This window comes from Pelecanus crispus, chromosome 3 (genome assembly GCF_030463565.1).
Source record: "Pelecanus crispus isolate bPelCri1 chromosome 3, bPelCri1.pri, whole genome shotgun sequence".
NCBI classification, from domain to species: domain Eukaryota; kingdom Metazoa; phylum Chordata; class Aves; order Pelecaniformes; family Pelecanidae; genus Pelecanus; species Pelecanus crispus.
Genome location: NC_134645.1, coordinates 10640027 through 10662969, shown reverse-complemented (window position 1 = coordinate 10662969; position 22943 = coordinate 10640027). Strand labels below are relative to the sequence as shown.

Below are 22943 nucleotides of genomic sequence, written 5' to 3'. Positions count from 1 at the left end.
ATAATTATGAAAGCTCAATAGATTTGAAAGCCAACACAGTGCCCCCTTGCATGTGATACTATCTCTAGAAAGGGGAAGAGATATATAGGACTATAAAGGGAAGCCTGTAATTGATGCTCTCTGTACTTATTAGGATTTGTTTTAGTAACATCAGGGACTCGTTTTTGTACTACTTCTGAATAAATAATGTGCACAGTAGGTTGGGTCAATTCCTTTTCACTTTGAAATATTTTCAGCGGTTGCACTAAAACCAGAAATAATTCATTGGCTTTTTGTAAGGTAGCTGGATGTATTATGAAAAATAGGTGCGTTAGCTGAGTTATTGTGGGGGGCGGGGGGGTCTGTAACAGGGACCAGCGTGAAAAAGAAGGGACTCTTGGCCTTTGGGGTGATGGGAGAGCGTTTTCCAACTCCATCAGGAGCATTTCTCCAGAAACAAACAGGATTGCAGAAAAAGACCTTGTTCCAGCGTTTGTATTTTAACGCTCCACGGGTGAAGTCTGCCACATAGCAGAGACTCCTACGGGAGACCCACATATAATTACCCACGGACAGAGCTTTGCCTCCTGTAAGTAAACCACCATAATGAGCACAGCTCCTCAAATACGTATTTATTTTAAAAAATAAGTGAAACAGAACCATCCCAAAAAAGCCTGAAAATTGATTCCAGCACAGGCTTTGTTTGGCTCCTGCTCCTGGCACTGATTGCAGAGTTTAATATCTTCAGCAAGTCACTGCTTTATCCCAGGTGCCAAGTTCCAGATCTCTCAGACTGCTTCAGCCCTGCCAGTTACCTACAGTAGGAGAGACGTGGTGACGCTTAGCTAACGTTTGGGAAGTCCTTTGATATATCTTTGGGTGAAAAGGGCTGCAGAAGGACAAATTAATTATTAATAGCAATGATTAATGGATTAGTTGTGACTCCTTCTAAAATATTTCTCTGGGTACCCTTTGCAGCAATATCTGAAACTTGTAAGGTTTTTTGCTGGGAGGGTTGGTTGGGTTAGGGGTTTTTTGGTGAAAATGTTCATTGGGGAGGTTGGGCTTTGGAGAGCTGCCTCTAGGGCATCTCCTAGTGCTCCCAACCTTGGAAAAAGATCATCAAGAAAATCCTGCCTGTCTGTCCATCCTCTCACACTGTGTAATGAGGGACAGGTTTTTTTCTCAAGTCTGTATTCAATGTGAAAGTCCTCCCTTGAAATTCAGTCTTCAGACAGGGGCCGGTTTGGTTTGGAGAAACAATGTCCATTTTAGCAAAGCGAGGAGAATTTCTGGGATGGAGGAAAATGATATTGCACATGCTCCTGCATACAAAGTTTGTCCATCCAGAGACGGAGGGCCTGATCCTGCACTCTGTAAAAGCAGCAGGAGTTTGTCATGAGATCTGAGAAAGCCCAGGGTAAATATGACTAGTGATTTGTACTGAGTAGGGGTCAAGACAGTGTTTTCTGCAAAATGTGAACTGTGAGTATGAAGACTTCGAGGATCGAATTACTGCCTTCTACTGCGCAGTTAGTTTTGGAGACCATCTTGAAAGTGCTACCGACTTTAACTTTTGGGTATTTGCAGAAGCATCTGCTTATGTGAAGCATGGCTTCCAAATAATTTAGCAAAGCAGAAATGACTGTGTGTAGAAGTGTTACTCGCTGGCCCTGGGCCACCAAGCTGTCTGTAAATTCAGTCCATGTACGAAAAGCATGGGTCCAGACTTGAGACTTTGCAGGAGAAGGGTTTGCTCCAAAAGCTGCAGAATGACCAAGGGGTTCAATGTGAGTTCGCAATTTGGCAAACCTCTAAATGTAGTGGAAAAATTAATGTGGGTCTAGTTTTTGCTGTGAAACTTCCAGATGACTCTAGAGATCGTTAGTTTAGGGGTTTTGTTGAAGGAGTATCTCACTGTGATTTCTGCAAGACAGTGGACTTCAGCAGCTTCCAAGCTGGAAAACTAGGAGAACTGATAAGAATAGGAATCAATGACATTTAAGAGCAGAAATAATGATATTTATTTCTCCTTGTTAATAGATTATTTGGGTTTTGTTCTAAGAGAGCATATGTAGTAATAACAACAAACAGGTAGAGTAAGTTGCAGTGTTATAGAAGAGCATGTCTGGCCATCAGAAAAAACAAGGAATATCTTAATACGTGCTTCTGTTGAGATATACAGGGATTGCATCACCCAGTGTAACGGAATGTATCCAAATGAAGAGATAGGGCCAGAAAACCCATACATTCCTGCCAAGAGAGTTTCTGCCTGAATATCTTTTTGGCAAGGAAGAAATGCATCTCACTCCTCAAGTCCTGGAACAAATTGAGGGGTTGGTCTCTAACAGTAATTTTTCAGATGGGGAAATGACCTCAAACCGCCTCAAGAGACTTGGCAGAGAAGGGTCGAGAGGATGTAGACAAAAAGGAGGAGTCCTTGAGCAGGACCAGGGGCTCCCTCCTCCACTGTTGTTTTGGGATGAAAGCTGTGGGGGTGAAGGGGGCAGTTTCAGCCCAAAAAACCCCCAGTGCTTTCCATTTTCAGCCTATGCCTTTGCTGATTTTGTAGAACCTGCAGCTGCAGGGTCTGTTGTACCTGCCCTGTCTCTGTGTCCCCACCACACCCCAGCAGAGCTGTGTGTATCTTTGAGCTTTAAGCAGAAGGTACTGGTTCATGTAAGGCTCTTTTGCATCTACTGTTTGGCTGCGGCTCTATTTATGATCTGTAAAGAGCATGATCTGAGCCTTGCTCCAGACAAGTGGCAGCTGTGGGGCCATTCTGTTGGGTCTCAGAGTTGGTAAGGCAGAGGCTCCTACACAAAGATGAGTGTTACATGGGGACAGATTTCAAGTATATTAAGCAGCAGATGAGCCTGCATCGGTCCTTACCATATCCTTACTGGCCATAGTGAGGTAGCATTAGGAGGAAGATCTATTGTTTCTCTTGCTTAGTTTTCAGTAATATCATCTACATGCCTGTGTCCTTCCAAAGTTGAAGTCACCCTTGATTTTGTGAACCAACTGGAGTAATTTTATTAATGCTTCTTTGTACAAAGAGAGCATCTTTCATTTAAAGTTGTCAGACGTGAGGGTCAGAGAGGGTGGTGGACAAGGCACGGGGTCTTACAGCTCCTTCTTGCAGAGGGGTGAGCTGAGGCATGCAAACAGCTGAGGACTAGGTTTTCACAGGCTGCACAGCCCTGCTGCTCACTTGGGGCACTGGGTTTGTCCCCATACACTGTTATTGGCAGTCCACCGGCCCTGTCAGGTCATGGTGCCCCCTGTCCTGGGGCTAAGAAGCCTTATGGAGCATCTGCCCTCTGCACAGGATAAGGATTGTCTGCTGAAAAAGATTGCCTGCCAGTATAATTGACTAAATCAACTACATTTGTTAAAAGAGCAGCCAGTATCACCACTGGTATACCCAGCAGAGGCTATTTGAATTAGCTAAGAAATTAAGTGATGACGAATGAAACTAAACAACCCATTTATTAAAGAAGAACAGGCCAGGAAATATTTGAGTGAAAGCAAAGCAATATTTGAGTGAAAGCATCCCTTTCCATGTGCTGGGAGAAGGTAGAGACGGTGTATGCCACAGTGGTCAGTGGATGAAGACAAGTCAGGAGGAAGAAGAGGAGGGCAGGAAGGCTCCAGTGGACACAGTGCTACCCCTTCTTCCAGCTCCTTGGTGTGCATCATGTCAAAGTCCTGGATGAGAGAGGGGCAGGCACTGGAGGCCACCTGAAGACCTGCAGGAACACGGATCGGGCAACACATGAACATGCAACAGAGGAAGGCACGGAGGTACCAGAGGAAAAAAGGCACCAGCTGCAAAAAGTCAAAAAAAACCCCAACCAACCAAACAAACAAAAAAACCCACCAAAAACAGAGGAAGATTTGAAACCTGGCAATTTGTTGGCTGAGCGTAAAGCACAAGGTGATACCAGGCCTGGTTCTCGCCTGCCGATAGGTATACAGCAAAGGCTGGGGTATGGTCAGGATCAGACTGGGCTTGTATGGAGGACAAAAATTCATGGAGCCTGACTCACCCCTGCTTCACACTTTGCGCTGTCGGTTCAGCCTTTGCAAAGGAGGCGCGAGAGGCACCAGCCCATGTGGTTTTGCAATACACTAGAGGAGGCTGAGTTCATCCCAGCAGCTGTCTGTAGTGGCAGTGAGGATTTGCCTGGTATAAAGGAAGGACATGACAGAAAAAGTATTCCCCGGGGAAGGGAAAAAAGGAGAAGTCAAAATGGTGGTGGATGCACTATGTGATGAGTGCAGGGGTGAGAGGAGAGGGCTGTATTTGGGAGCAGTCATTGTGCCCCACAGAAGCAGAAGCATCTCCCATCCTTTAAAAATAATGATAGGAGCAAGTAAGCACACTTTCATTAGAAACAACAATAATTATTACTTGTCAGCATCTTTTTGCCCACAAAGCATAAAATTCTTTGCATTTTGGATAGAAGCTCCTTACCAGGAAATCCATGTTTTTCATAGCCACAGCTAATGCTGCTGATTCAGAAGTTGGCAGAAAAAAATGTTATCTTTCATTGTATATGCTGTTTGAGGGTAGGCAGTCATACATGCAGCTTTAGGTAGCTGCAGAGGGTGAAAAATGTTGTGTCTAGACTGCCAGCTCAGATGCCAAGCTGCTGTCCAATGCAGTGAAAAGTATGAAGATATATCATGTCTTCTTCAGCTTTTAATGCCTGGAAATGCCAGCAGACCCTGGCAGACCAAGCCGCCATGAAGGGGTCAGTGAGACATAATGAAACATCCGTGAAGGAAGAAGCATCCTAGCATAATACAGATATTTGGGCGGGTTTGCAGGGCAGCCAAGTGCTCCGTATCTGACATTAAGTTAGTTGTTTATAAATTATTCCCTAAGTTTTATCATACGTGCATATTCATTTTTAATGCTTAAATACACATTAAGAATAATTTGCACTAAAGGATGATCCCTAATTCCATCAGGAGCAAAGCTAAGGAAATGATACATGCAAATTTGGGTAGAGGTTGGTACCGTTAATCCCTGGCTTGTCTTCCTGGAGGGAACTCGCCAGCCCCAGGTCTGTCAGAGCTTGCAGCCTGGCTAGGAGCCAAAAAGCCTTGGATGAAGCCCTACCTGTGTGCCAAAGGTCCTTAACTCTCTGAACTTGCCTCTCCCACACCCAAAGGAAAGCGCTCGCGCTCTTTCGCTTTCCCACAAAGACTAAATCTTTCAGTTGCCTCCCACACAAGCCGAGGGAGAGGATGGAGCAAAATGCATTTTAATGAGCATTTGAATAATCATCGGGAAGAGTACTTTTCACTGACATAGCACCTTTTGTTCGAGCAATTTATAAACATACATTAAACCTGACAACATCCCTGAAGGGTAATTCTTTTTTTTATTCTCAGGAAGCGGAGAGCTGGGATTTGCTCGAGGATAGGGCAGGAAACCTGTGGCAGGGCTGGAAATGGGAACCCCGCATGCGGGATTTCCTCTCCCCCCTCCATAGGGTTTCCTCTCGGCTCGCTAATCGCTAAGTAAGATCTTGATGACCAGATGCTCATAGATAACATAGCTCAAATATTGCTTCCGTTCTGCAAATTACATGCTGGCTTGGTTCAAAGGCCAAATCCTATTCCGCCATCAGCCGGTGGCAGGGATCCCATCGAACATCGGTGGAAGACAGACCAAGCCGCAGGAGTATGAAAAACAAAGCTAAATGCTTGAAAACTTTTGCAGCCGGACACATTTGCAGAGAGCCGTGCAGTTTAAAGCATTTTCTCTCACTTCAGAAAACCTGTAAGGCTTTAAATGAGACTGTTTCTAAAGGGCACATGCAGGTGCTTTATCCAAAACCACTGGCAAGGCATTTCCCTACCAGACAGCGCGCACGTTCCAGGGGGCAGTGGCAATATTTCTTCTCTGACATCGCCAGTTAAAAGGATTTATTTTCAGTAAAATAGAGTACTTCAGTTGGGTGATGGGCAAAAAAAGGTACTATATAATTAAAAGTGGGATTAGACAGAAAAATGAGATGTTAGGCAGATAATTAGGGAACTATTATAATTAGAATGTGCTTTTAAATCCCCTAGTAGCTTCTATTATGAAAGGGATGTCCTCTGATTAACTAATATTTCCTTTAAGTAGATATTTTTCCTCTTCCTTTTGGAAAGGAAAGCTTGAGTTGGATGACTTCACCTTAAAAAATCACAGTTTACTGGGGCCTGAGTTCTGCTCATAGCAAGCCAGTTTTGCTCAGGAAAAAAGACCTATATTTGGGGTTGAAAGTGTCAGGGAAGATTTTACCAGTAAGCTTATTAAATCACTTCCCTCCTCTATTAAATACAGTCTTATTTATAGGCAGTATTTAGTATTCTTTGTATTCAGCCTTTAAGAGAAATTATTGCTGTTAGAGCAGTGATAGCCTTAGATTAAATTTTTATTCATGCAGGTTTTATACAAACGAAACTGCTGCATATTTCTATGTGAAGTAGAAAGCCATGATGGTTTTGAAAGGACGTGGAGCTTCAGTGAGAGCTGTCTGACAGCTGCTGTTAATGAACACAGACCAACAAGCCTCTCGGAAGCCGCTTGTCTCTCCCTGGCTCTCCGGCAGGGAGTAGGAAAGGACGGTCCCACCGCTTACAGCCCCATAAATCAGAGCAGCTCTGCTGAAGTTGGTACAACTATGAGTTAAAACTGGGGGAAGTGAGAGAATAAGCTGTCCTGTTCCCCTCACCTTTGCAGGTGCTGGTTTGCGGGGAGCCGCTGCGAGAAAGTGCCACAGGTGGATAAGGGAAAAGTGGAAAAGGGAAATCACTTATAAAAATGCAGCCTCCCTCCCTTATTATGTTTTTTTAATTAAGCCTAAAATTTTAGGAATTGAGAGAGAAGTGAGTGCAAAAGTTAAATTTGAATGCAATGGCCAAACGTTGCCTCTTATTTGTAAAAGTAGGAGGGGAGGGCAGCAGAGGAGGCAGCCAAACGGCCAGGCCACTGAAAGCACTGATGCATGCTTGCGTACTACTGTCATCAGGCAAACAAGGCTCCTGTTCTTTCACCTAAAAAAATGAAAAGCAGATGGATAATTGCTTTATGCAGAGTCGAGAACCTTGGCATCCATCTGCAGATATAAAAGATGACTTAGTTAAAAAACCATTTGTGGTACATCTGATTCCAGCTTACTGGACATATTGTTGAGAGAAACGCTCAGCAAAATGCTTCCAAATAGCCGAATGGTCAGGGAAAGGATGAAAACAAACCCAAATATAGTACACAGGCCCTGAAGAAAGGAGCCCAGGGAAGAGGCAGCCTGCCTGAGGTTGGAGACCGCCGAGCCCGACATGGGCATTGCTGCAAGAGCAGCGGGAAAGGCTGGAATAAGTGTTTCCAGTGTGGGGAGTGATGCCAGGGAAAGGTGTCCCAACCTGCTATTTCTGGAGGGGAAACGGGGAAGCATGTCTTTGGGATGTCTTTAGGAACTGTGGACATGGAGGTCATCTCTGGGGTGGCTTCCGAAGCCCCAGAGATCACCTGTGCACCAACACTTGCAGGAGCAGGCTCTCAGCACTGCGCTGCCACGTCTACCCGGACCATCCGCTCAGTAACCGGTGAAAAGCCAGCAGCAAGGAAATGCCAGTGATGGGAGAAGCACACAAAACATCACCGACTGCTGGTGAGACTGGAGGAGGGACTCGTAGGCAAAGGTCCCATCCAAAGATGGGAAATCTTTGGAGGCAGACAGCCTGGCGCGGTGCGTACACCAGTTACACAGCGGAGCGGCAGCTCGTGCAGCCTGGCAGGGTACCAAGTCAGTCTTTCACTGGCAGATTTCGAAACATCGTTCGTCTGTCAGCTCTAGCACACCCCTGACACTGGCACACCGTGACCTGGCACTAAGAAAAACTTCCGAGAGCTGGGAATCCTCACGGATCCACTTAACCATTTAATGATGAATGAGCCACATCCTCTGCTATATTTTTTTGGCCCTTCTCTATGGATCTCACGGACTGGTGGGCACCAGCCTCTTGCCAGGGTTCAAAGGGACCAGACATTAGTGGGTCTAATAGCAAAGCTACCCAACTTACAGCGTTCTTGCTGAAGGAGACAGCAACATGAACGAAACCATCCGGGACCATGTAGCTGAGCCCTAATGACAACTGTGCAGACTCTGGAAGCAGAAATACTGAGCTGAACTTCAGAGATGCTGATGCCAGCGTGGACCAGGGTCATCCAACATCTCCTGACTTCCCAGGCTGGACCCTGACATCCAAGTCAGGAAAGAAACGCCCGGACCAAAGGGAGTGAAGGGAATTTGGTGATTCAAAGCCATGGTCTTCTGCGTTATATTTGCAGGATGGGGGGCACAGAGGAACGTGAACCATTTTTCCTTAATCCATGGAAAAATCGGGGCTTCTCACTCCCACAGAAAAGAGCCATTTGGCCTAATGATACCTTCCAGCTCTGCAGTGCCACTCAGCCAAGATGCTGAAGCACTTTAGATGTCTTAATTCATCCTCTCAGCAAATAGCCGAGCCTCCGCACAGCAAAGTGCTCATGGTAACAGTACAACACAATGGGGAAAATACAGTATAGAAAAATATGATGGTTTTATGTCTTTTATGTCTTATACTGCAAACCCATAAAAACAATTAGGGTTTGGAGAATATTTTTTAAAAGCAAAGAGAATGATTGGCAAGGCAGAGAAAATAAATATTATACCCCTGAGAGGGTTAGGGACATATTATTTTTCCAATTTTACAGAAGAGAAATGCCAGATCAAAATTACTTTCCCAAGATCACGCAGGGTGATCCTGCCACCCTTTCTATTGAGTAGTTCTTACTCAAGGGTTTGTCTGTCTTCGTGCCCAGAGACCTCCGTGTTTTAGAGACTTTAAAGCCCGCTATCCAGTGGCTTAAATTTACGGTATATTAGCTACTCTATATTTATTGCCCACATATATATCTTTTCAAAGTAAGCTACCTCACCCAAAGGCACTTTCAGAAGCGTAAGGCCAGTGGTAACGCTGCTAAAAGAATTAACACTGTCCCACATAATTAGTGGTAATTAGTACTGGTCAGGACAGGAGTTAATGCACACTGGCAGATGTAAATTCTGCCTTTGTGTTCCCATGCAGACATAAAACCAGCCTGAGAATAAGATCCCACTGGGTGCAAAAGTGAGGGGACCAGGTTGGTTGGGACTGGGGTGTGTGGGGGAAACCCTGGGCATCAAAAGCAGGAGGCTGCAGTGATACAACCAAATACCTTCAGGCAGTGTTTCATAGCATCCCACTATGGGCTTAACTGTTTGTGGCAGCAAAACTGAATTACAGGCTTACCAGCAAAGAAGAAAACCAATCAAAAGAAGAAAATATCGAAACAAATTCAAGCTATCCCCTTCCTGTGGGTGAGAAGCTGGTGGGGTGATGGGCGGCTTTGCGTAGGAGGAGGGTGTGTGCTGGGGCACAGCTGGCACGTGTGTGCGAGCACCAGCGCACATCTGGCACATGCATGGATGCGGGACACTGGAGCAAACTGTTTGGGAAATGGGTGGGAAGCGAAGAAGTGAGCGCATAGAGAAGGTATTTCCCTAATGCTTCAAACATACTTTGTTTCAAACTGTGTTTTCTACAACTTGTCCAAGGTCAGACCTGTCCTCCTTGTGGTCAGGCTTGAGGTTTAAAGAAAAGATGGATTCTAGAAAGTCACCTGGCTGCAAACACCCTCCTTCCTTCCTTCCTTTGAAGAGGATCTGCTGAAGCGTAGCCCTCAATACTTATAAATACTTGAAAGGGGAAAACTTAGTAAAGAGGATGGTAATCTTTTGGGCTGGAACTCCTCATTTTTACTCCTATACAACTGCTGTGCCTATTGAGGAAAACAACTTAGCAAACACAAGCAGAGCCTCACAATATAATGACAAAGAAAAATGAACTTTTCTAACACAGAGACCGCCCACTTCAGCTCATTGGAACAGCAATTGAAAGCCAGGTTTTATTGGGGTTTGAAGGATGTGCAGGCTGAATCGCCGTAGGTGCTGGGATTGAGTCTGATTTCCAGCATCACTGAGATCCATCTGCTTCTACCGTCTTCACCCAGACCTGCTGGAGCTGAACACCATTTGTAATCAGGGCCCAGCTGGTCTCTAGAAACAGGCCTCTTCCAAGCAGCAAAGCAATTGGAAGTGTACTTTTAAGTTAACTTTTTAAAATACAGAGGTAAAACCCTGTATGGACACTTACTCTGATTTAAACCGATCTTACGCTGATTTTGCTTAATTGATGATGAGGGATTCATTTGAGCTAAACAAACAGAAACTGCTCATAAATTGAAATGAAACATTTTTTTCTTCTGGGCTTTGCTTCATCTTAGCTAGTTTAAGGACCCGACCGAAGTTAAAGGCGGGATATTTTTATGTTGGCTAGTTTTGGCTAGAAAGCTGTGGGCCTGTTTGTGCCGGCTCGTCAGGCGCTTGTAAATGGATTTCATTTTGATCAAAGCAAGCGGAGGCGATGTGACTCTCAGCCCGCTGGAGAGGGACCCCCGAGGTGACGTCAGCCGAGGGAAGAGTCACTGAGTGCAGCCAATGTGTCACAGAAGAACTTCAAAGCAGGATCCGTAGGCAACCTTGGCTAGGAGCAGGGAACAAATCCAAGGGAAAACATGAGGCGGGCAGGCTTGGCTTCCTAAACAAAATCTATGTTAAGAGACAGGCAGGTAAGAAGAGGTTTAGAAAAAACACTGGAAAGAGGGAATGGAATAAACTACATGCCCAGAGCAACAAGTGGTCCCACAGTGGAGTTTTCTTAGGAGGTCTCTTACTCGAAACTCTATTTTTTTAATATGCTCATGAGGTAAAGTTCATCTGAGAATTAGTGGCTGTTTGTGATGGTCTCATCATGTGTTTGGAGGACCACACAAGCCCGCCAGGCAGTGAAGAAGCAATCAAAGGAGGCGAAGACCCAGGAGTCACACTCTGTGGAGACAAAGCACAGCAGCAGGACAGCACAGGAAGACTAGGCAAGGAATGTGTGTCAAGCCACATTTTATGTCTTTGATGGCCACACTGTTGTTTTTTGAGAATGGCTTTGGGAGGAGCCACCCGAGTCAAGAAGGCGAGAGATCCTTTCAGGTGGTCCCTGTGGAGGACCCTGGCCAAACATCCCAACGGCCAGGAGAAGAAATGAGGCAGTGACCTGCCTCCCGACCCAACAAGGCCAAGGAAGGTGCCGTAACGACATCTAGTGAGGAATGCTGCCGATGGATCTCGGCCTACATGAGGCTAAGTGGCATCTCGGTAAGGAAATATTCAGGATAACTGCAGCTCTTCTGGAAAACCGTGAAGAGAACTGCAAACACATGCAACTGTCACAAAACCTTCCAGTCCGGAGACACACAGAAAGAGAAAGCATATTGCTCACAAGAGTTTGTCATCCCAGTAGGGAGGGAGGGAGGGAGGGAGGGAGGATGAGGTGGCATTCCCAGGCACGGAAACCCAGGGCAGAAAGCCACCAGCCACTCGAGTTCAGCAAGGCAAAGATTTTTAAAGCAAAAGTTGAACTGTGTAAGGAAGTCAGACCGTGGAGCTTTCCCCTAAGTTATAGACCCAACATGTGCTTCTAATACAGAAACTACAGCAGAAGCTAGAGTTACTGCAAGACTGAGTGTACTAATGAATCAAATTGTCTCTACACGACTTCAAAGGCTTTGGGAAGAAGCAAGAATAACTAGAAATGTAACACTAATGGCAAGGACAACGTGGCTGGTACTGGTAAAACCCGGTGAGGGTCTCTTCATCAAGAGAGAGGTGTAGTGTATATGGAAAAGGCTGGAAAAAATTTAATCTGTTCATGCTGTACAGCAAAGGAGAAGGAGCAGCAGCAGCCTCAAGTTCACTGAGAATAAAAGCGAGGCAGAAAGGGCTTGGTGGAAAAATGGGGTGAGCAGTATAGTAATAAAATTTGAAAAGAGGACCAAAGTAAGAAGCATTTCAAACACTAGCAAGGACAGGAAAATAATAGAAAGGGTTACAAATGATCAGCAATGCAGACGACCATAATAAACTATAATAAACGTCAACTTGGAAACATAAAAGGAGAAATATGATCTAGGATGATATGGAAAAAATAATTTAAAGCAAGATATTCCGGTGGGGGGAGAGATCTGAGCAAGGTCCAGAGTTGCTATTTATGAGTTAATGAAGAGAGGGGTGGGAACAGCTTCTCTTCAAGCAGAGGCCCGAGAGGCAAAGTACCTCGCCTCTGTTCCTCACACCACCACATCATTTCTTGGTCGAGTGTCTTGAAAACCTTCTGTGCTTCAAGTGCTCTGGCTGTGGAATGAGGATTTCCCGTCTCGCACACATGCTCGTAAGATGTTCGGCTGCTATGGTGGCACCCCCAATGCCGCAAGCCGTCACACACCATTGTGCTGAGTGGTCCCATTTCAGGGGGTGCGCTCAAGCAAGATCAAATTAAAAGGGATGGTAGAAATGGAGAGGGGGACCGAAGCGATGGCCAGGCTAGTGCATCTCCATGGTTCACCTTTATCTGACGGGGGTGGTAAATGCATCTTGAAAAACTTGACTCCGTTCTGCTCCTGTTTGCATCCAGAGAGGCATAAAATCAGTGTTTTGGGGGAAGAAGAGGGGTGAGGCAAGGAATTCAGTGTCCCCAGAATCCCCTGGGAACCGCTTGGGTGGGTAGAGCCTGCTGACATGCTTTTTTTGGCTCCACAACGGAGAGGTTCAAAGCTACTTCGGTCGTGTCTATGTGCGTGACAATGCATATCTACCTTCAGAAGGGGCAGCCCTTTTCAACAGGTGATTTAAGCACTTAAAGCCCAGTGACTTTCAAAGAGACTTGGGCTGGTAGGGAACTCCTAAAGCGTGGCTTACTGCCCACATTTGGTAAAGATGATTTATATCTCTGGCAGGAATTAGGTGCCAAATTTTGTGTGGACTGTGGTCACTGTAGTGTTGAGAGAAGCAGCAAAATATCTTTGGAAATTTGAACTGAAAGGTTGAATGGTGGGATAGTCCCCCTCAAAGCATGCCGAAAAACAAGCCCTCTTAGCTAAAATACGGAGTGTTCAATTGATCTGAAGTCTACTAAATGCAAGGAAATAATATTGCAGTTGAGGAGAGCTGAGCTGATCGCTCTATGAGATGTTTCTCTGGTTCCACGTAAAAAACGCTCCCTTTCCAGAGTTTGGGTGCCTGTCTGATTTCTCATCTTGTTCCCACGACTAAGTTGAGGATAAGAGCAGGAGAGCATTTCCTTTAAAGTGCAATTACAGCTTCTCAAGCAAAGCTAACATCCTCCAGGTAAAAAACAGTGCTCGGTGGGGTAAGTCAGAAGAAAACGCTCTCTTGATGCACCTTGGTGGGTTCTTCTGGCTGGTGTTTCCCTTTGACAACTGCAGATCCCTGCAGATCTTTCTCTGAACCCTTTAAACAAGCCACAGAAAATGACCATTAGCATCACATCGTCGTGCAGGATGCCCCGAATCCCTGGGCCACTGGAGTTTCCCATCTGAAACCAGCACATGGGCCTGGCTCGGTCCCTGCACGTCTTGCCGGCCCCTCGTCGCAGACCCGCGAGGCCGGCGGGGAGCAGCCGGGGGCCGAGCCACGATGCGGGGCTGCCCTCACCGTGGCTGCGGGGCTGCGGAGGAGGCGATGCCGCTGCTGCCGTGTGGGAGGCCCAGGGCGCGGGAGGCAGCTCCTGGGGTTGGGGCCCCTCCGAGGGGACGCTCGCTCTGCTCGGAGGAAAGCGCAGCTTTCACCGCCCCCCTCCCTGACCCCCCCGCCCCCCCTTCTCTCCTTTGCTTTTTTTCCCTCCCTGCCTGCTTCTCACAGCTGCTGCCTCGGGGAGCCGGCCTTGGTGTGGGAGGAGGCCGCCTTCCCCTGCGAGGCTCAAGGGCGAGGGCAGCTGCCTCTGCTCCAGCCCGCAAGCGGGGAGGATGGAGAGGGGACGGCAAAGGGGAGGGGGCCAGCGCCGGCAGAGGATGAGCGCTCCTGTCCTTGGAGGCGAAGCCTGGCCCTGTGGTTTGGGGCTGACGCGGCTTGCGTGGCAGTGCCGTGGCTGGGGAGGGAAAGGGGGACGCCGCGATGGAGTGCCTCTCCTCCAAGGGAAGTTTTAAAAAGAGTTAACAAGGAGGATTTTTTCCTAAGTTGTCCTTAGAGCAATCCTTCGCGTGCGCGCACACACACATATACCCGCATACGCTTTTCTCACGGCCATCACAGCTGGCCAAAAATTATCCAAGGGAGCTCAGACATAGAGACCCCGTACATCCACGTACTCACCTGTAAGTCCTCAAAGTGAATGACAGCCACCCATCCCGGCCGTCACACGCGCTACTGCAGATCTCCTCTGCCTGCCTGCGCTCACATCCACCAAGTCGGATCCAAACCGCGTAGAGATGAGCCACTTGTGCCCTAACAAACCCTTCAAAAAGAAGGAGCAAGAGCAACTTGAAGCTCTTTTGCAGCTTCCCCCCCCCCCCCTTTTTTTTTTTATTTCCTTGCCGAGAGAATTGTTTGCGGGTGAAAGAGAGAGATGTTTAAATAGCTCTGTGGATCCATTTAGCAAAGTCAATATGCAATTATGCAAAAGTCTATGATGATGCACCCACGATGCAGATAGCGGCGGATTGTGCTGTCCTGGGGGGAGCTGGGGGCAGCTGGCACCTCTTGGAGCAGGGGGGTTGCGGGGACCCCGACAGAGGTCGGTGCCCGGTGCCGGGGCTGCGGGTCCCGGGAGCTCCCGGCGCCGGCCGCCCTCCCCTGGGGCCCCCCTGAGCCCCTGCCCGCCCCGACCCGCACCGGCGGGCACAGAGCTTTGCTCCTTACTTTCCTTTTTTTTTTTTTTTTAAATTTATAAAGCGTGCGTGATTTCTACCCCGTTCGCAGAAACCCATCTCTGCGGTTCGAAGGGCAAGCCTGAGGCTTTCAGCGAGCCCCCAGGTTTCCTCCCATCCCACCGTGCTTAACAACCCCAGAGCCCTGCTCCGATTAATGCCCATCCTCTGCAAGCGGCATCAGAGGCAAGCCGAAACAGTTCTGCTACGGGCTCGTTAGCCAAGCTGAACACGGGGTTAGGTAATAGGAATGGAGCGATGTTGAAAATTGGTTTGGAGGAAAACACCAAATGGAAAGGCTCTGACAAAACTCCTCTTTGCTCTAGTTCAGCCGAGGTACTGTCAGATACCGCTATTCAATTCCCTGTGGTTTGAAATGGGGGTATTATTTTGTTACTCGCTAATTTGCTTCTCGTACTCTGCCGCAAGTACTTTCAGACTCATTTAAAAGGGTAAGATACTTCGTTCAACTTTTTAGAAGAGGGGCGTTCAACTTTTTATACCAGGGGCACGGGATCATTTCATTTCTGCTTTATGTGCTCTGAGGAAAGCATCCGTAGTCCCTTGCTGATAAAAAAAAAAAAATCAGGCAGGTTTTGTTGTTTTCCTTCAAAGACAGCAATTTTACCCGCAGAGACAAACTCGGAGCTGAACTTAGCCCAGCAGAAGTGGGGAAAGTCTCCAGAAGAAAAGGTATCGAATATTTTAGGCTAATGTCACCCTCTGTTGAACTCTGGCAAGTGGCTCTGAAGGCAGAGAGCTGTCGGAGTTGGTCGGCTACAAGTGGCAGAGGGGTTTGCTTATACCTTCATTTAACATATTTAAAAACCCCTGTTGTTCAGCTACGTGGGTGTCTCCGGCTTTTTAGGCTACGTGCGTGCATATGTGTGGCTTCAGAAGAGACGCTTAGAGATCTCTTCTCGAAAAAAGGGGGAAAAAAAAAAAAATCCTTTGAGCTCACGTAAACTACTAGATTTTTATCGACATGTACAGTCGGCTGCTGACACTCTCTGTAAATACGACAAAGGCTTTGCATTTCACAGCCCCTCTGCGCCTCTCGTCCCGCAAAAGTCAAGGGGTTTTCTTAAAGGTGGGTTGGATTTTTTTTTAAAAAAAAAAAACCACACACAAAACAAAAAAACTTTTTTTTTTTTTTTTTTTTTTTTTGCGTCTTTTCTTGAACTTTGTTTTTTTGCAGCCCAGGCGCCACGGAGCGGAGAGCCAAGTGGGCAGGGAGAGGGGCGAGGGGAATCACCCGGCTTGGCTGCATCTGCCGGCGAGCATCCGCGGCTCGGCCACGGGCAAAGGCTCGGCAACTTAAAATGGCAACGTGCGTGATTCCTCCAAGCCGAGACTAACGCCGTGCCGGCCAAACCCCCTCCTGCTGCCCCAGCAAAGAGTGGCTGCGATCGGGGCACGGAGCCGGCCGCCCCTGCTCCCTCCGGGCGCGTCCCCGGGCCGGGAGCGCTCCCCGGCCCCGCGCCTGCAGCCGGCCGCTGGCGGAGGAGAAGTTCTTAAACCGTTCGCAAATATTTACCCCCCTCCTTTTTTTTTTTTTTAATTGGGTGTTTCGGGTTCCCCCCCCCCCCCCCTTCTCCTACATATTTAGCTAATGTCCAACTGCCTCCCACGGGTAAACTCAAACCATCTTTACCATATCCCCCCTTAATGCAGCTGATGGCTTCGCGCTCTGCAGTCAATAAAATCCCCAGCACTTAAAAGTGGAGGTTTTATACAATTATACAGGTGTAGCCGAAGGAAATAATAACTGCCTCTACGGCTTTTCTATCCGGGGTCGCTTTATCTTCTTCTTCTTCTACCGCGAAATTCGGCGCCTCCGGCCCCTCCAAATTGCCGAAAACTCGACTTTTCTCCCGCAGAAAGTTTGGAGGCATTGCTGGCTGTAGTTTCCCCGTCGCCCAGTAGACGGCACAACAGCTCAATCCTTCAGATGCAAAACAGTCGAGCAGCTTTTTCTTCTTTAATTAAGCAGCCGGAGTTTTACCCAGCAATTTTTTTATTATTATTATTATTATTATTATTTCATTCAACGAGAAGTATAGTAATATCGATAGCGAAGGGAGAGGGCTTGGCATAGACAGGGAGTAAAGAAATGCGGCGGGCAGCGGGGCTAAGGACAGGTATCGCTGCAAACACGGGAGTCCGGTGCAGCGCTTCCAAATTAATACAAATGAACTGGCGGCGCCTAGATCGGGTGGGCAAAAAAAAAAAAAAAAAAAAAAAAAAAAAAAAAACCAAAAAAACAAAACCCCAAACCCGACCCCAGCACTATGGTGCTGCCGGGCTCGGGGGTTGTTCCGGGGATATTGGAGGCTGAAACCCTCTCATTGCCGGGCGGAATAGGCAGGCGTCGCCGGGCAGGGGCTCAGGTCGGCTCGGCGCTGCCTCGCCCGGGCTACCCCGAGGTGCCAGCGCGGGGTGAACCTGGCAGCCGCCGCAACTTTTGTCCCTGAAAGGCTCCTTTTGTGCGTGCGAGCCTGCCCTCCCCTCCGCCGGAGAAGTTGAAGTGACAAAAATCCCGGCCAGTAACTCATTTCCCAGTTAATTTTATTAAAAAAAATTTATAGCCGTGTTTAGAAAGTTTTAAGACAACCGTAAATTTTATTGGGGGTATTTTATGAAGCCCTCCATTTAATTAATAAAAGGCCCCCATCGCTTCTGCAAAGGTCGGGGCGGGAGCGGGGCAGCCCCCCCCCCACCTCCCCCCCGCCGCCGGGGCACCGGTCCCGCACCGCCCGCCCCGGGCTGCCGCCGCCGGGGCACCGGGCCCCGCGGCTTTGCCCGAAGCTTCTGGGGAAGCAGAAGGCGACCCGGGGCCGGCTCCCCCAGCCCGACCGGCCGCTCTTTGTGCTCGGCGTCGGGAGCCGGCCAACAAACCCCGAAACTCCGGGCGCTGCGCTTCATCTGCTCGCTTAAACCCCTCGCAGTTAACCTCCTTTTATTATCGCTTCCCCCCCTAGGCTCTGCCCTTTAATAGGTCTTTAAACAGGTTTGGGTATTTTTTTTTTTTTTTCCACCCCCCATCCCTCTTTCAGCCGTTTCATCAGGCTCTGACTTTTCGGATATCTCCGCACGTATCGCTCCCCCCCGCCCCCCCCCGCCCTTATCTGAAGCATTCCTGGATTATCTCTCGGCCGCCTTTCAAACGCTTTCTTCTGCGGTTTTTGGTTGTTTGCCTCTTCTGGTTGTTCCTATTTCAGTTTTCAAATTTCAATATTAATGGTGAAAGAGCACACTTGGATGCTAATTTCCCCACCACCACCACCAAGTCCCGGCTAGGGAGGCGGCAGGGAAGCCAGCTAGAAAACATTGGATTGTTCCTAGGTATGACTAATTCTTTCCTTAAGCTGGGAAGTTCAGCCTGATTAAAAGCCTCATTTATTATCCGATAAGCAAATGGACCCAGATTCCACCTCGTGGAGGAGGCTCCTTCGCTCCCCAGACGCCTTTTTTTTTTTTTTTTTTTTTTTTTTTTTTTTTCCTCAACTCGGTGGACCCCTCCGCAAAAGGCCCGGCTTAAGCTGGGGGGAACCGGGGGGAACCGGGGGGGCCGCGCAGCGAGGCCGCCGCCCGGCCCGGCACCCACCGAACCCCTTCGCTCTTTGCTTTTTATTCCCCCCCCCCCTCCCCATCCCTAATTTCCTCCCTCCGCCTCTCTTTCCACCGTGCGATGGGCAAGCGTCAAGAGATCCCTGCAAAACAGCCAGTTTTGGCCAAATTAAAAAAAAAAAAAAAAAAATTAAAAAAAAAAAAAAAAAAAGAGCCGCTTTGCCTAAAAAGGCAGCGGGGCGAGAAGCTGCTGCGCGGGTCGCTGCCGCCGCGCAGCCCATCAGCCCCGGTAGGAGTTTACCGGGAGAGCGCGGAACTATCCGTTTACTTTTTCCCTTTTTAATAGATGATTAATTGCTGCCCGAATTAGGTTTTTTTCCTCTTTTTTTTTTTTTTTTTTTTTTTTATGGCCGGGGGTATTGCGAGCGGAGAGGCGCGCAGCGCAATTTCTCGCAGCGAGCCCTAAGAGTAATAACTGTTTGCTAATTGTAAAATCCTTATCCAGAATGAGGTTTGGGCAAACAATTTGTACGACTTGTAATTACATTGTAAAAGTGTTTTAGGCTGGGTCGCGCTGAATTAATCTTATAAAGGCCTGGTAGAGACACTTAGAGGTTTGGGGTTTTGTTTTTTTTTTTTTTTAAAGGGTTTTTTTGCTTAATTTTTTTAGGGAAAAAGGGATGGGGAGAGGAGGAGGTTGCATCTCTGGGATTTAAGCTGCAGCCTCCCCTTGCAAGGGACCTGTGAGCCGGGGGATCGTTACCGAGCGCCCTTCCCCGGGGAAATAAAATACAGGGAGCAACCCCACGCCCGTGGCTCGGCTCCCAGCACGCGTGGGGTGGGTGAGGGTATTAAAATGGCTCTTACCTGAGAGGTCTTTATTTCCCTCGCCGGGATAAAAGGCCGGTCCTAGCGGAAAGGGGCGGGGGGGGGGGGGGGGTGATGGGAAAGGGTTTCCCTGAAGTTTGGGACGTGGCGGCGGGGGCCGAGCCGCTGCGCGGCGGAGCAGCTTCCCCCCCTCCCGCACCCCGGCCGCTGCTTTTGGGGGTTTTACCGGAGTAACACCCCCCACCCCCCCCCACCCCCAAAATACACACATACAGCTCACTCGGGGACCGCTGCACCGGGCTACCGGGGGGTTCTCCCTCTTCCCCTCCCCGGGTAGGGGATGCGGTGGGGTCGGGACTGCGGGGAGGGACGGGTGTATTTTTGGACGGGAGCGGAATAGCCGGGGGAGGGGGGGGAGCGCGCCGGGGCGCCCCGGCGCGCTCCCCCCCCCCCCCCCCGCGTCGCGCCGGTCCGAGCCCCGCTTCCCGCCCGGACCAATGAGGGCGCGGCGCGGGGCGGCGCGGCGCTGATTGGACGTCGGCGGCGCGGCGGCGGCGGCCGGGGGCCGGGTGAGCTCACTCGGCCGGCGGCCGCGGGGGGAGCCGGCGGGGAGGGAGGGGCGGGAGGGAGGGCGGCGGCGCCGGCCCCGGGGCGCTGCGCGGGCGCGGAGCGGGGCGGCGGCAGACAAAGGGGACGCCAGCGTCCCCGCACCCACCCGTGGGGAGCGTGGCGTGGACACACCGGCCGGGGCGGGGGAGCGGAGGGCAGGGGCGGGAGGGGGCGGCGTACCCACGCACTCCCCCCCCCCCCTCCCCGCGGGGGCGCGGCGCTGCGCGGGCGCGGGGCGGGCGGCGCGCCCCCCTGCGCCGGTGGCGGAGTTGCTGCCGCCCAGCGCATTGTGTAAGACGCGACCTGTTATGGCCACCACTACTTCCGGGTTCCCGCAGTCTGCTCCAGCCCGGCGCTGCGCTGCGCTCGCCGCGGCGGCGGTGGCGGCGGCGGACGCCCGGCATCCCGCGGCCCGCGGCGGCGGCAGCGCCGCGCCTCCCCCCCCCCCCCTCCTCCCTTCCCCTCCCGCCCCCCTCCCCGCTGCCCTTCCTTCCTCCCCGCGCCCGCCCCGCTCGGCGCGGCGCTCCGCCCGGCACCCGCGCCCGCGCCCGGCCCGCCTCCGCCTCCGCCAGCCTCGCCCGGCGGCCGCGCAGGGGCAGAGCGAGCCGGCGCCGGCGAGGAATTAGGAGCGATCCGAGGAGGAGCGAAAAAACCCCCCCCATCATCATCATCATCATCATAATAACCATAATAAAAGGAGAGCCGGCGCGTTAGCGAGCCTTTTTAATTTTTAATTTTTCCCCCTCCTCTTCCTCCTTCTCCTCCTCCCTCGATTTTTAATTTTTTTTTTTTATAAATTTTTTTTTTTTTTTTTTTTTTTTGGCTGAGCGCGCTCGAAAATTAACATTTGAGGTGTCCTGCGCGGTGGGAGCACACGCAGCGGATCATCATCAGTCATTCACCACCTTGACAACCTCGCCTGTGATTGACAGCCGGAGTGGCAAAAAGCCATGAGACTTGGTAGTTGGGTTTGAGGGGCACTTTAAAAAAAAAAAAAAAAAAAAAAAAAAAAAGCCACCCTGATTTGGGGAAAGGATATTTGCTTTCGCCCCGCTGCTGTCTTGGAAACGAGAGGGGAGAGAGAGACAGAGAGAGACAGGGAGAGAGGAAAGAAAGAAAGAAAAAGGAAGGAAGGAGGGAGAGTTGATTTTTTTTTCTTCTAATTTTTTTTTTTGCCTCCTTTTTTAATGCTGAGTTACCGTATCGCTTCGCTGAGATCCAGCAAGCCGAAGATTTTACTCGATTGCTTTCATTGCTGGCGACGCTAAGGGATTTTTGCATTTTTTTGGGGGGGTGAGGGGGGGGAACTTCGCGTTTCTTTCTTTTCACACTGGCCTTAAAGAGGATATATTAGAAGTTGAAGTAGGAAGGGAGCAAGCAGGCCGATGGCGCAAAGGGTACGTATTAAAAAAAAAAAAATGGATTTCAAATGTGAAATAATATTGAAACGTGGCTGACAGAGACGCTGCGAAAAAAGTTTCTTTTCTTCTTTTTTTCCCCCCCCCTCCTCTTTGGAGCAGGGGCACAAAGCGGTGTCCTGGAGCGGGAGGATTTCTCAGTTGTACTTGTAGGCTTAAAAGCTGTATATATTGATATTTTCTTGATTCTTTAACTCCCCATCCCGGATCTCTCATGGAAAAGGCAAGCTTTCTATACATTAATGACATGCGGGCATGTAAGTGAATATGTCCGAGCCTCTGTATTTGTTGGTTTTGTAGCTCTAGTCCTACCAATGTCTTTTTTAAAGTCACCAGTGCTTGAAATATTTGAATGTGTGCATGTCTCTGAGCGTTTTGCTGTGTTAGTGATGATATACCGCTTCACTTTCGGAAGATAACTTCTAGCTGGGAGTAAACACAACTTTTTTTTTTTTTTCTTTTTTTTCCTCCTCCCCCCCCCCCCCTCCCTTTTTTATATTCAGTTACAAAAGGTGCAGTGCAATGGGCAAAAAAATAAAAAAAAAAAGAAAAAAGCTCTTTTTAAAAGAAAGTCACTTTAATTTGAATTAGAGGTTACCAGCATGCACTGCCATGTGTATTGTTGTTTCTGTTTTGGATGCGATCCCCCTTTTTTTTTTTTCTTCCAACTACCTCCTAAATTGAAGTTTTGTGGGGGAAAAGAAAAAAAAAAAAAAAAAATCAGCCGGAGTCGGGTGAGCAGGGATTTGGGGAAGGGGAAAAGCCCTGGAAAGAAGTTTTCTTGCCTAATTTGCCTGCCGCCCCTCCGAGTGCTGGTTGGGAAAGAAAGTTCCTCTGCTGACAACTTGCCTTTTACTCTTTCGGTCCAAGCAAGTGTCAGGGATCTTTAAAAGTGTTTATTCACACCTTCGCTTTTAATAGATGAAAAGTGGCCGTTTCCCCCGCTGCCTGGGAACCGCGTTAGCTTTCGCTCCTTAATCTTTAACAAAGAAAACCCTTAAAAAAAAGAAGGCATTCCCAAAATCCCGAGAGCCCGGGCAAACGTTTCCAGCCTTTCGGCTTTAAAAGTGCGTTCGCGTGGAATTGCTGGAAACCCCCAAATATCGCTGCTGCTTTTTTTTTTTTTTTTTTTTTTTTTTTCTTCTTCCCTCTCCCCCTCCTCCTTCTTCTTGCCGCCGCTGAACTTTTTGCATCCTCGCTGGGTTAGGTACCTGACTTCTGCACAGCGGGAAAAGTTTAGCGGAGGGAGGCTTCGTGACCCGCTTCCATTCACGAGGGGGGTTTGGGGAATGGGTTGGTTTTTTTTTTTTTTTTTTTTCCCCCTCCCCTTTTTGATGGTGGGGGTCTTTTTTTTTTTAAATTATTATTAATTATTGCTCCTACGCCCCGGAGTGAGGGGATTTCGGGTGGTGCGGGCAGCCGGGCCGGAGCAGCCCAGCCCAGCCCTTGCTGCTCCCCGGCCCGGGGCTGCGTTTCCCTCCCCGGGGCCGGCAGCGCGGCGGCGGGGAGCAGCGGGGGGAGAACCGGCGGCGCGGAGCCCGGGGAGGGGGGGGACAGCGGCTTCGCCCGGGGGGGGGGGGAGCGGCTTGTGCCGGGTGGGGGGGTGGGGGACACACGGGAGCGGGGCTGCTGCCGGGGGCGCTGCCCCCCCCCCCCCCCCCCCCCGGGTCCCTGAC

At 49.4% G+C, this 22943-nt stretch overlaps 1 protein-coding gene across 2 annotated transcripts in view; it reads left to right on the top strand.

Annotated features, from left to right (window-relative positions):
- The first annotated feature begins 21167 nt into the window (after nt 1-21167).
- Nucleotides 21168-22943, top strand: part of MEIS1 (Meis homeobox 1) — a 110049-nt gene continuing 108273 nt past the window's right edge. For both annotated transcript variants that reach the window (XM_075708477.1, XM_075708478.1), the window contains exon 1: nt 21168-21246. In XM_075708477.1, the coding sequence (XP_075564592.1) occupies nt 21235-21246 (12 nt within the window). In that variant the 5' untranslated portion in view covers nt 21168-21234. The remainder of the gene's footprint in view (nt 21247-22943) is intronic.